This window comes from Melospiza melodia, chromosome 14 (genome assembly GCF_035770615.1).
Source record: "Melospiza melodia melodia isolate bMelMel2 chromosome 14, bMelMel2.pri, whole genome shotgun sequence".
In the NCBI taxonomy this organism is placed as follows: domain Eukaryota; kingdom Metazoa; phylum Chordata; class Aves; order Passeriformes; family Passerellidae; genus Melospiza; species Melospiza melodia.
In genome coordinates, this window is record NC_086207.1 from 19,772,024 (window position 1) to 19,785,303 (window position 13,280).

The following is a 13,280-nucleotide window of genomic DNA, read 5'->3' on the forward strand; positions in this document are numbered from 1 at the left end:
AGCAGAATTCAGTAGTTTTAAAGGAATGCCAGGAACTAGAAACGCACCTGAGAGATCAGCAGCTGGAAGGGAGCCCGGGTGACAAACAAACACACGGGGCTGAGCAGAACCAGCTCAGGGACACCGAGGAAGGGCCTGATCAGTCCCACAGGGGCCTGGCTGCCAACACGGGGATCTTTAAAACCACCAGTACTGCTGAATATAAAAATGATCAAACAAGGCTGAGATGGGGTGAGAGATGAGCTGGGGGCACAGCAGGCCCCACATCTGTCCCTTTCAGGCTCCTTTTCCATCGTGCAGCACCTGCCCGGGCTGTGAGCAGGGTTTGGGCACAAGCACGGAGCTCTGCCCCAAACTGCAATGGAACACTTGTCCGGAACAGAGGCACAGACAGCGCTGAACGCACCGGTACCGGGCCACAGCCTCAACAGCGGCTCGCTTTGTTCTGTTCATTGGAAAAGGGGAAAAACTCAGCGCAGAGTGCAGGACTGCTGAGCGGGGGCTCCTTTACCGAGTCCGGTGTACCCCCACCGGGAGGGGGCTTTACATAACAGCCCCCGGCTCCGGCCGTGTCCGAGCCCGGCCCTGCCTGCCCTGCCCGGGGCCGGTTCCATCGGCGGGCCCCGCCCGGGCCCCGAGCCCCGTCCCGGAGCGCTCCGGCCCCGAGCCCGTGCGGAGAGCAAAGGGGAAGGAACAAAGCCCTGACGTCAATTACCGGAACGGGATTAAATCCATCACCGGGGCGGGCAGCGCAGCGGCGCCGCCGGCACCGAGCCCAGCCCGGGTCCGGTGCCGGGAATGCCCCGGCCGGTCCCCGGGAGGGACCCCCGCCCTCCGCCCGGTGTCACCGCGGGGCGCGCCCGGCCAAACCCGCGCTCCCCGGCGGGAGATGCGCCCGCAGCGGCCGATCCCGCCCCGGGCCCGGCGGTTCCGCGGCGGGGGCGGCCAGGGCGTCCCGCAGTGCCCGGCCCGGGGGCGGCGCGGCCCCGGCGCTGCCCCGCTGCCGGCGGGAGGCCCGGCCCGGCCGCGCTCACCTGCGCTGGCCGCTCCGCTAGGCCCGGACCATCTCCTGGCTGCCGCCACCGGCGAACGATGAGGCCCGAGGAGCCGCCGGCGAGTCAGGGAGCGCCGGGGGGCGCAGGGCGGGCCCGGCCCGGGGGCGGGGGGGCGGCTCACAAGCGGGCGGCCGCTCCGTAGGGGTCCCGGCGGTCCATGGCGGGCCGGCGCCGGGCTGGCGGCTCGCAGGGCGCGGGCAGGGCCGCGGCTCGGCCGGGGCTGCGCTGGGCCCGGTCCCGGTGCCGATCCCGATCCCGGCCCGGTCCCGCCTGGCGCTTCCCGGCGGCCCCCGCGCGCCGCCGCCGCCCCGATCACGTGACGCAAAGAGAAACCACGTGACCCCGGCGGAGAGCGCGCGTAGGGGGCGTGGCGAGCGCCCGGCCCCGCCTCTCGCGCGCGGCGGCGGGAGAGTCACGTGGGGCAGCGCGCGGGGAGCGCCCCCGCGGCCGTGGCGCCCCCTGGCGGCGGCGAGCGGGAAGCGGGACCAGCCCCGGGAGCGGCCCGGGGTCAGGGGGATGCTGGGCAGGAACTGCCGGCGGGCAGGGCGGGCAGGCCCTGGCACAGGTGCCCACAGCAGCTGGGGCTGCCCCTGCATCCCTGGCAGTGCCCAAGGCCAGGCTGGACACGGGCTGGGAGCCCCTGGGACAGTGGAGGTGTCCGTGCCATGGCACTGACACATGGGGTGGCACTGATGGTGGCACTTTGAGGTCCTTCCAACCCAAACCATGCTGGGACTCTGGGATGCTCTGCTGCTGTGGTGCCAAGGGTGCAGCACACACGGCTGCTGAACAAAGGAGGCTGTGGCAGGAGCTGGTAAAGGCACAGCTCGGGCAGGAGCCATGGTCCCAGGGCCAGTAAAGGTGCAGCTCACACAAACAGAATTTCTCAAGATAAATCCCTTTGCTGAAGAAGCTCCCATCTATTAAGGACTCCTCCCTAAGAAAACAAACCAGTGCACTACCCCCCAGGGACAGTGCAGTGCACTGGCACCCAAAGCTGTTTCAGGCTGGGTTAATAATCCCTGCACTCAGAAATGGGGCTGTCTCCCCCTGCTCCTGCTCTCCTGTTTCTCCTTGAGAGGTGAGGGCTCTTCCCGAGGCTGTTTTCCATCAGCTGCTGCCCCACAGTGAGCAGAGACAGCTTTGCTCGGAGTGGGAGGGATTGAACAGGGCAGTGCCTGGAAGCACTCGTGGCTCACAGGGCTTTTTTAAAACTCCTCATCCACCGGCAGAGCTGAAGTGAGGCACTGACAGAGCAAAGCTCTGCCCAGGCTGGGAGTTACTCTGTAAAATAACAACACCTAGAGACAAAGTAACCAGAAAAGGTAGGAAGAAAAAACCCAATATAAACATCGTATTTGAAACTAAATTTTTTTTTTTTTTTTTTTTTAAATCTTGATACAGGACTTCTGGCTGGAGAACGTCCTGGGGAGCAATCCTGCCCCTCTGTGAGGGAATGCCAGGGCAACTCCAGCTGAAACCTGCACACCAACACCACAAATATTTTAGATATTTGCAGTAAGCCTGAACTTAGCAACTAGTGTTTAATAATTGATTGACTTTCCCATTAAATGGCACAGTCACTGCACAAGATTGAACACCTTTCTGGTATTTTATTTACAGCCTGCAGCATGTTCTGTAAAACACAGGAGTGTCACAGACAGACACACAACATGGGGATTTTCAAACATTTAAATAAGTACAGTTTATTCCAAATTCTACACACTACTCTTTCCATAAAAATATAAAAAATAGTTTAGTTACTGTATTTAACCTAAACCAAGATACTTGAGAATTCTTCCACAAGCGATGCCCCCTCCCCAAAAGGGCACTCCAACAATAAGAAATTCAGGAGACTGCATCACCAAGTAAAATACTACCAGCAACTGCTCCAATCCACCAGCAAACCAAACAATTCCCACTCTGCATCCAGCAATCCCTGCTCTGCAGCATGTTTGGATCTGCTTTTGCAGGGTTTGTGGGGTTTGCACTCACGTGCTCCTCCAGGGCCGGTGCCACGTTTAAAGCATGGCTGGGTTCCTGCAGAGTGCCAGCCCAGCCTGGCAATCAGCATTTCACACACTGCTGGGAGACACATCCAGAGGGGAGCACTTCCCTTTGAGGCCTTTACTTCAGGGAGTCCCTTCTTCACTGAGCATCCAGTGAGAGCAGTGCCCAGCTCTGTTTGTCACGATTTCTCTGGTTTTGCTGCCCCTATTACAGGTGGGAATGCTCGGATGGAGTTCTGCAGGACACCCACCCCAGCCCTTGTCTCTGGGGTACGCTGAATTTACAAAAAAAGGCACAAAGATGAAACTCCTAAAGCAGCAGCAGCCCTGATTCACTGAGCTGCTGCTCTCCAACACCAACCCTGTGTCTCACAAACACCTCCAACACAGCAGCCAGGGACACAGGGCAGAGCCTGTGGGCAGGACAAGCACAACACCGAGCAGGGACAAATCAACACAGCTCAGCTGGGTGCTGCAGTTAAGACTGGACCTGGAAGCATCAGGAAAAGCCACTGGAACACAAGCTCAGCAGCACAGAGCCTGTCACCAGTGAGATGGGAGGCTGTGTGGGACACGGTGTGCATTCAGGTCCAACAATGCCACAGCTCCACAGCAGCACTGAAAAACTTCTGCTTTTAACAGTTTAGAGGATTTTTCTCAATGGAAGTGAAGCTGTCATTAACAGAGGAACAGCACATGATGCACAGCATAATCTGCAACAAAAAAAGAAGCTTTTGCTTTCCAGCATGTAAACATCCAGGTTCAGCTGCTACTGGACTTTAGCTCTCATAAACAAATCTGATGATAATTTTTTTTTCTTTTTTTTTGGGAGCTAAAAAAGTAAAATCTTCCATAAAAGGATAAACCACAAAAATACTCTCTCAGTAAGTCTAACGTGCCATTTAATACCTTCCATGTCTTATGAACAACTAGGCAGAACACTTAGAAATGGGAGCAGTAGAAATGTTGACCATTGAGTGTTTGGCAGCAGTGTGTCCAGCCCCTGGCAGGGCAGTGTCACTCACTCCACACCAGTCCTGCTCCTCCCCAGCTATTTCTTCTTCTTCTTCTTTGGGGGCTCATCCTCGGAGCTGCTGTCTGTGCTGCTGCTGCTGCTGGAGGAGCTGGAATCTGACTCGAAGTCAGAGGAGGAGGAAGAGCTGCTGGAGGAGGGGGAGGAGGAGGAGGAGGAGTTGCTGTCCTCACTGTCACTGTCTGAGGAGGAGGAGGAGGAGGAAGAGGAGTCCTCGCTGTCGGAGGAGGAGTCGCTGGCTGAGCTGTCACTGCTGCTGCTGCTGGAACTGGTCACACTCTTGGACCTGAGGGAGAACAGAGAGCTGAGCACAGCCCTGCCAGAGAGCCCATCACACACAGAGCGTGCCCTCTGCTCTGTTGCAATAATCCAAAGATCAATTACTTGAAAATTTCCACACCTCACCATCGAAGTTTCCAGGCCTCAGCACCTCAGATGAATCCCTGTGCCCTCCCCTCCCTTCTCCACTCCTGGACATGGATTTGGGCCATTTGAGCAATGGCAGGGTGGCCCCAGGACATGAAATAACCCAGCAGAGAGGGGCAGGCAGGGAAAGCTGGCCAGGATCTCATTCCTAGCCCTGAGCAGGGGCTTTGCTGCCCTGAACTGGCCAAGCCCTGGGGAAAATGAGCCAGGCTCAGTCCCTGCCTCACCACTGCAACAGGGAAATTCTGCCACTGCAAGAGCCAGGGGAGGTTTCAGCAGAGATTTCACCAAGGTCAAAGCTGCAAAGCTGCTCCCAGCAAAAACTTCTTAGATTACTCCTGGCAGAGGAACCCAAAGTACCTGCCACAACAGGATGCTTGTGTTTTCCAGGTGGAGGAGAAGGGTGGAAACAATCCAAGGTTAAGACACAATGATGAACACAGTAAAGATTTCTGTATGCTTTGCATTTTTTTTTTTTCATGTTCAGCACTTCCTGGGGCCATTGTTTTCAAGACCAATGTCTCTGATTTAGGGAGGTGATAGGAATTCCAAGAAACTACAACTCAATTCACCCAGAGATCTTTCCCTGAAGTACAAGACACTGATTCACCTCCCTTCCCGCCAAACTCAATCAAAGAACATCCAAAAATGTAAATTATGATAATGCAGAATCTTGTTCCCATTAGAAAATGAATGCAGTATTTTTTATCAGAGGGTTTGGTTCAATGTAACAGCTCAGGAAGTGCCTGTGTTAAGGTTACTGAAGAGTGTGAGGGTTTTTCATCATATCAGCCCCGTCAGCTGACAAACGTGGGTGTGGATTAAGCCACAAAGCACTGAAGTTTCTGTAACACATCTGTACTCTGCTGTCTCTGTGTGCAGACACAACAACTGTTCATTGCTGATAAATCCATGAGGGCTGCTTAAACACTGACTTTTCTGGGGAAAAAACAGCACAGCACCTCTGGGAAAGCACAGAGCTTTTAAAGTAGGTACCACTCATCCTCCTCAGGACCAGTTTCCAAGAGTTCACCTCTGGTTCTGTGTCCCTGTGAGGGCCAAGTGCTGTTGGAGCCCAGGCTGTCCCCCAGGCTGGCCCTGCTCTGCTCTGGCACCCCAGGGGTTTCCAGTGCCCAAAAGGCACGATTGTGGGCACAGCCACAGCTGGGCCTGAGGAGAGCAGGGAATGGGCAGGGAATTCAGGCATTCTAGGTGGGACACTGAGGCCAAGGAGCACCTGGAAGGTGGCTCTGTCACCTGAGGTCACAGGGCTCTGCAGCAGCTGCTCTGCCTCAGCCTGTTTTTCTGGTTAGGCCTGAGCTCCCTTATTAGTGTTTATATCAAAACAAACACACTCTGTGGAAAAGGTTTGTGCTCCTCCTGCCAGAACCCAAACTTTTACAGATTTATTTTAAATCTGGAACTTATAAATATGCTGGATTCTCCACATTTAACTCTTCCCATATTATAATAAAAATCTAAATAGCAAACTGACTGGAAAGGAATTTCTATTGATGGATTATTCTGGGCTTGCATAGAAGCAAGAGAATAATTCAAACCTACTAGAGTTTTAAAATTTAGAGGAAGAAGTGCCCAAATCACCCCTTCCCCATGAACCTTTTTGCTCTGTCCATTTTTGCACTGGTTTGGAGCTCAAATATTCTGTAAATAATTATACCAGCAAAGGCTGCAGAGTCTGAGGGACTGAGGCAGGAAGAGGCCTGAGCTGCCCAGCTCAAAACCAGGAAATTCATGATCTCACCAGTCCTGAGTAACTCCAGCAATAAACTGGCACTTCTGGGAAAGCAGCCCTTGCTAGAACACCCTGAGACAGCCCATTGCAATAAACCACATTGCACAGGACAGGCTGGAATAAAGAACACTTTAAAGATCTGCTCTGCCTTATTTACTGCCTGCCACACACAGCAAAGGCCTGGCCTTCAAACACCTCCTGAAACTGGGTTAGATCAGACTGGGACACAGGAGTGCCACTGAAGGGGAAGAGATGCTGGGCTGTTACTGACAGACATTCCCTGGTGTGAAACTCCCAGCACCATTCCAGCAGTTACAGCCACAGCTCTGCCTGCTCCTCTCTCCATTTGCTAGGAAAGCAAATTCCCAAGTAAACATTAATGCAAGGTAAAGTACAAACAATGGCAAAAGAGCTCCTGGCTCCAAGCAGGACATGGGGAGGGCCAGGGTCATTTCCTGGATTTTGCTTTAGCTTGGGATCAAGGGGGTTCTGTTTGGTTTTGGGGTTGGGCTTTTTAAGATGTTTTATTTCATCCTCTAGACAAAGCTTGAGGGAGAGAGAACTGGCAGGAGAAGGGAATGAAAAGTACAGAAGCAATGAGAGACCAGAACCCCTGAGCCAGTCTTGTTTCACAGACTCCTGATGGACTCTGAGCAAGAAATGGGAAGACTTTTATTCCTACAGCAAGATCACACAGGAGGAGGAAAACCAGCAGGGAGAAAAACAGAGAATAAATTTTTGAGAGATTTTGGATAGGGAGGAGTAGAAATTCTCCAGATGCCTGTCAGACAAAAGCTGTAACAGTCTCTAAGCAGAACAACCAAAACTTATTTACAAAGGTTCTTTTGCCACCCTCCTCCCAAGGTCCTGCTGGAACAGCCAGGGCAGGCACCAGTCCCCCCTAGTCCCCACATACCTTTTTTTCTTGGTCTTCTTTTCTGCAGCACTTTCTCCAGAGCTAATTAAGGGGGGAAAGATAATGGCTTTGATTAATGGAACAGGAAAATTAAATAAATAGCAGCACACTGAGGCTGAGTTTAATATTCAAAGGGCACTGGGCAGCTCAGTCCTGTGCAAAGCAGAGCAAAACTCATCTATGAGCCAGGGGAGGAAACCCCAGCAATTCCCCCTTGATTTTCTGTGCTATTTATGCTCTGCTCTCCCCTTTGCATGATTTTGCAGGGACAGCAGCAGTTGGGATGTAAAGGCACAGAAGGAAAGGATACAAACAAGTTGTGTGTAACTACGTGTAGCAATAAGTGAATTGATTGAAATCGAGGGTAAAAGCTTGACTTAGCCTGTAGCTTTCACATTTCTTTCAAGTGCAAAAAGAAACAGAAAAATCCATTTATATTGCTACTTTCCAGCTGTGTGTCTGTCAGACTCCCAAGTGTTCATCCCCTCACACAGTTTAGTGGCACTGCAGAAGAAAGTTCTTTGTGTGCCACCAGAAAAATGAGATTTCTCCAATTTTTTATTCTCACACACAAGGTATGAAAAAACATTATCAGCACACAAGAGTTCTCCAGAGTCCTCACGCTCTCCTGGGCAAGGGGAAGACTCTCTGATATTCAGATTCCAACCTTTCCCATCCATATTTAGATTCCTAGGGTCTCAGACCCCCTGCAGGTAACCAGGGGGGCCCAGGTAGGAGGAGTCCCTGTGAGAACAGAACTGAACCCCACAGCACCTTTGAGGAGACAGGACCTAGCTCAGGGAGTGCCTCCCTCTCGTGTGTGAGGTGAGGGTTACTCAAGAGTTACTCCAAGAGCTCTTACTGTGCTCGGGCCAGACCTGCTCTGACACTCCCTCCATAAAGTGAGCCCCAAACCCAGCTCAGGGCTGGCTCAGAGCTCCACCAGCCCCAGGAATGAGCATTCCCCAGCTCCCTGCCCTGCTCTGGGCTGGCAGGCACTGGGGGTCACTGACACCTCCAGAGGGGCCAACACAGCAAGCACAGGGAGCCTGGGACAACTGGCAAAGGAGTTCATGCTGGGAAAGCCTGGATGAGGCTGTCAGGGGTAAATATTGACCGTTCTAGGCTGGGTTTGCCTTCTGGTTAATGATTCCTGCGTGGCTCTTTAAAGGTGGTGACACAGGCTGGCCAAAGCAGACCTGTGGGAGACCCAACTTCTCCAAAAGCAAGGAGAACCTCACAAGCCCAAGGACAGGACAAGGAATTGCACCCTCAATTCACCATTCTCCAGAGTCCACCAGAAAAGGGGCAGAAAAGCAACAAGGAAGTAATCTGAGCTTTAAACTCAAACTTAGCCTAAAAATCTTGAGTCTCTGAAGAGACTCTGCCTCCAGATGGAGCCAAGTATAAGAGCCCAAGCACTGGTGATCTATCTCCAACACTGGTGACTCCAATTACTCCACAATTACTCACTGGATGAGAATTCATTTCAAAACCAATCACTTTACACCACTCTCCTCCCAAGCTAAGGAGTCCCCAGTGCAGGCAGGGTTGCAGCCCTGTGCCTCAGAGCTGCTGCTGGGCTGGGGCAGCTGAGGGGCCCAGGGAGCCCTGCCTGCCTGAGCTGGCACCCCTCCCTGTGCCAGCAGCAGGGACAGAGCTGGGAATGCTCTCCCCAGCTCCCATCCCAGCAGGGACAGTGCTGAGGACGCCTGGCCACAGCCTCAGCAATTCCAGGGGCAAGGAGTGGCACTGGGAGTGACCCTGCCTGTCCCTCTGCAGCTCCCAAAGCCAAACTGCAGTGGCAGAAAGGACCCTGACACAGGAATTGCATGGACAACTGAGGTGCTGCATCACTTCAGCTTGTCAAAACAATTATTAACCTGGGGGAAAACACTGAAATGTACTCCCAGGGCAAAGGGGAAAGGAAATCAGGTGCCACAGGCAGAGCTCTGTTTAGGTTCCTCTGCTCCTTCCCCTTTTGGGCCATCACCAGAGGAAATAATTGTGCAATTCAGTGAGCTGTTTTCACTTCAGGCTTGGTTAAAGCTGATAACCCAACTCTCCCTCACCTCTCTGAGCCCTGCAGCAGGGCCAGGTTTAACTGCAGCTCTGAGCAGCACATCTGGACACAGGCGAGAATTGCTGCTGTGCCAGAAATAAACCCACAGCTTTCACTGCCTGGACAGCACAGAAACATGAAATCAAACAAACAAGGAATTCAGGAAACTGCTCAACTACTCCAAGTGATTTAACTTTGGCTCAGTGCATGGCTTTTGTTTCAGACAGGTCCAAACAGTTTTAAATGTATTTCAGATGAGCAGGTGTTGATGAAATTAAAATGTTGATTTCAATTCTCTGGGACCTGAGTGTACATAATTCACCTAACACACAAATCAGCTCCAACATTAAATCAAGTACACATTCCACAGTCTGGAGGAAAAGATCACAGAAAATGGTCTGGGACAACATCTTTTATTTCAATCACAAAGCAGACATTTCATCCTGCCAGTCTTACCTCTGCTGCAGCAGGAGCTGCTTTTCTTTCTCCTTAAGGATTTTGGCTAGCTGAGCTGTCCTGGAAGGCCTGTGCAGGTATTTTCTCTTCCCTTTACATTCATATGTCCAGTGGCCAAACTCTAAACACTTCTGACACCTCACATGCTGCTTGTTGGCCTCCCTAGAAAAATGCAGAATTGCTTAAGTAACTCATTCCAGGTCTGCTCTACACAGTGAAAAGACATTTAGTTTTTCATCATGCACCTTTAATCAAGCTATGGTTAAAGCAGATGTTCACAGGTGCTTCAGGTTTTCCTTTGAATCAGGACATGGGCAGTAACACCAAGCAGACACAGAATTCAGGCCGACAGATCTTCATTAATTAAAACACTTGCACATGGGAACAATCACACTGCTCACTTTGTTGCTATCCAACAGCTGCAGGGAATCCACTGAAATTCTGGTTTAGAGCAAAGAGCAGCAGCTTCACTTCCAGTTTCTGAAATATAACACCCAAGTCCCAAAGCGCCCAACTCTCACCCAGAGCCCAGGAAATCAACATAAGCTCCACCAGGAGCTGCTAAAGCCTGGCACAAGGTTTATCTTTGGGACAATCAGATTCCTGCTCATTCTGTGCAGACCTCTCTGGCTGCCTGTCCCCAAACACCCGCAGCAGCAGGGACACTGCACACTCCATTCCAGGTCTCACTCTGCCAAAATCCCATGGGCATTTTTAGTGATCAGGGAAGGGAAAAACCTCCTGTTTTCACGCTGGAGCTCTTAAGCTGCTTTTCTAAAGCTCTACAAAGCTGTTTTGCCTCCTGTCCCAGCTGCTCTCCTCCTTTACAAAGAAGGGAACTCACCCAGCCCAGGAGTAGCCCAAGGTCACAGCCTTGGCTCAAAATTAGTCCTGAGCTCAGGGCTGTGCCACTTCAGCTCCCTACTCCTGCTGCCCCCTCCTGCCACCTTCAGTTTTTGTTCCAAGCACCAAAACATGAACTTTTCAAGACCAGCCCGTCTAAACTCTGAAATGCAGCCTGGCTGATCTAGGAAGCTCCCAGCCCCATGTGTGAGGATGAAGTGAGAGACCAGCAGGGAGCATTTCCCCTCTTCCAGGCTGGGAATTGCTTCTCCCTCAGCTTCAGGCACCACTCTCTGAGCCAGCTCCTGCAGGGAACCTTGTGCTGAACATTCATCCCTTTGAAATACTCAGCTAAAGCAGCACGAAAATCTGACTAAACTCCCACCTGCAGAGCACAATGAACCTGGCCTCGGGCAGGAGCCAGAATATCTGGGAATGAGCAGAAACGGCTCCTGGCCTCAGCAGCTACAATCAGAGGCTCCCCCTCCTCCTCCTCACTCAAACCCAAACCCGTGTTTGTCAAACAAAAAGCTGAAAAACCAACGCCAGCACCCCACGGGAGTGGGACACATATCTGCTGCACAAAAAAGCAAAAGTGTGGTTTCCTCGTTCCAGGGCTCTGCAATCGGATCCCCTCGGTGCTGAGGGAATTCCTGGATTGCAACATCCCCGTCTGAGCAAGAATCGCTCGCTTGGCTTTTCTCTGCCTTTCTGACAGCCCCGCAAACTTATCACAACAACATGAACCTGAAGGTTCCTGTTTCGTGTTTGAACTGCTGGGTCTGCGACGAGGAGCAAGGGAATGACCCCGGGAGCTCCTCCCGAGCCCCGGGAGCTCCTCCCGAGCCCCGCTCCCGTTCCCAACTCTCCCCACGGCAGCGCCCAAGGCCAGCAACTCTCTCAGCCTCTGCACCGCCGCTCTCGCGGGACACCCCTAGCAGAAAGGACCCACCGCGACCCTCGAGTCCAAGCCCCGGCGGTGCACGGACACCCGAGGCCGCCACCGTTTCGTCCCAGCCGTGTTTTGGGGCGGTTTCCCCTCAGCCGAGCTGCGCCCCCTCCCGACACACAGCGCGGCGGCGCGGAGGCCGCAGAGCGCCGGGAAAACGCCGGGCACCGCGGCCCCAGCAGTGCCCGCCGCTCCTCAGCCCGAGCCCGAGCCCGAGCCCGAGCCCGAGCCCGAGCCCGCCCCGCGCGGCCCCCCCGCTCCCACTCACGCCTGTCTGCGGGCAATCAGCCGGTGCATGGGCGTCGCCATCTTAACGGCCGCGCCGGAAGTGAGCCTGCCGCGGGGAACGGCGGGACGAGTGGCGGCCGCGGGGCATGCCGGGACATGCGGCCCTGTGGGCAGGGCGCGGCCGCCATAGAGTCAGTCCTCCGGGGTCAGAGCGAATGAGACCTCCAGGGTCATAGAGAGCGAGACCTCCTGGACCATAGAGAATGAGTCCTCCGGCGGCCAGAGCGGCAGCGCCCGCCGGCCTGCACTCTCTACCGCCCCTGCCGCTCCCGCCGTGTCATTGCAGCGCCCGGGCCCGGGCCCTTTTCGTGTCCCTGTCCCTGTTAAATATAAATATTTATAAATATATTAAATATATCAAATACAAATGTTTCTATGAATATTAAATATAAATAATATTTATTTCCCTGCAAATTCCCGATCTAAGGGAGCTGGTGGAACGACTCCTGGGTAACGCTGGTAGCACAGGAGGTGGGGTTTTGGAGAGCTGGGTTATCCTTGCTGTGATTTATCCGTGTCAGAGCCTGGGGCAGGCTGCCTGCACATCCCTCGTGCAGGGCATCACAAAGCCCTCTCCTATTTGAATATCCCAGAATAGCCCGGTGAGCCCGGGTCGGGTGACGTTGAGGGCTATTTCCAGCAGCCCCAGGAAGCGTCTGTGACAGGCAGCAGCCAGGGACAGACAGCAGCCAGGGACAGACGGCAGCCAGGGGTTATTTTCAGGCCACATTCGTGGTCGTGTTTGGTTGGCATTAATGAATTCCGAGACTGAACTGGAATGGCAATCAACTGTAAACTGAGGCTGGGGCTGCTGGGAGCACACTGGGACACACCGTGCTGCTGGATTCCAGAGAAATCACAGATCTGCTTCTTCTGCAGGTCACAGGAAAGGAGGGTGTTGGGTGTGCCAGGCAAGGATTTACCATGAGTGCCCACGGCCCAGAGTGTGCCCAGGCCTGAGCGAAGCCCAGGGTGGATGCTCTGAGGAGCAGAGTGTGGCCAGGACTGGCTGCTGGGGCTGGCAGGGCCCCTCTCCCCCAGCTCCCTCTGTGCCCAGGGCAACAGCCCTGGCAAGTCCCAGGCTCATGTGCCAGCCCAGGGTCACTCCAGGGTGCTCTCATCCCCTCTGACACCGGGCTCTGCTCCTCTGGAAAAATCCTGAAAGGACACCAGGCTTCCAGGGTTGTGGCTGCACAACATTCCCACACAGGGGTAGCAGCCAGGGCTGTTCCTTGGCACCTCGTGCTAAGCTCTGGTGGTTCCTGAGAAGCTCCCTGGAGCAGAGGCTGGGCAGAGTTAAATGAATAAATAGGTTTTTATGAAAAGCCATTCAAAGGTTACACCTTGGGCAGTGCCAGAGCCCGGCCATGGCTCCACCCCAGATGGATCCTGGCCACGAGTTCTCACACTTTGTTAAGTTTGGGTCCATTTCCATGCTGGGGTTCAGTGTCCAATCTCAGCTCCAGGTGATGCAGTCCCACCCTCACAGG

The 13,280-nt window shown here is 53.8% G+C and overlaps 2 protein-coding genes across 2 annotated transcripts in view; both read right to left on the reverse strand.

The window, feature by feature from the left end:
• Positions 1–1,139, reverse strand: part of AFF4 (ALF transcription elongation factor 4) — a 46,049-nt gene extending 44,910 nt beyond the window's left edge. Inside the window, exon 1 of the mRNA XM_063169095.1 lies at positions 1,035–1,139. The gene's annotated coding sequence lies outside the window, so the exon portion shown is untranslated. The remainder of the gene's footprint in view (positions 1–1,034) is intronic.
• A 1,509-nt stretch (positions 1,140–2,648) lies between these two features.
• ZCCHC10 (zinc finger CCHC-type containing 10) lies at positions 2,649–11,857 on the reverse strand. The gene is made up of 4 exons (XM_063169099.1): positions 11,771–11,857; positions 9,711–9,872; positions 7,193–7,234; positions 2,649–4,383 (listed from the first exon to the last, which is right to left on the reverse strand). Exons 1-4 carry the CDS (start codon positions 11,809–11,811, stop codon positions 4,116–4,118), a joined length of 513 nt encoding a protein of 170 aa, XP_063025169.1. The 5' UTR covers positions 11,812–11,857; the 3' UTR covers positions 2,649–4,115.
• Positions 11,858–13,280: the final 1,423 nt, after the last annotated feature.

What these genes read in the sequence shown, in the direction of transcription:
- ZCCHC10 (XM_063169099.1), bottom strand. Translation starts at nt 11,811, where the DNA reads ATGGCGACGCCCATGCACCGGCTGATTGCCCGCAGACAGGC. An exon ending in CTGATTGCCCGCAGACAGGC is followed by an intron (nt 9,873 to 11,770) that starts GTGAGTGGGAGC and finishes GCATTTTTCTAG; the next exon opens with GGAGGCCAACAAGCAGCATG. An exon ending in CAGCTCCTGCTGCAGCAGAG is followed by an intron (nt 7,235 to 9,710) that starts GTAAGACTGGCA and finishes CCCCTTAATTAG; the next exon opens with CTCTGGAGAAAGTGCTGCAG.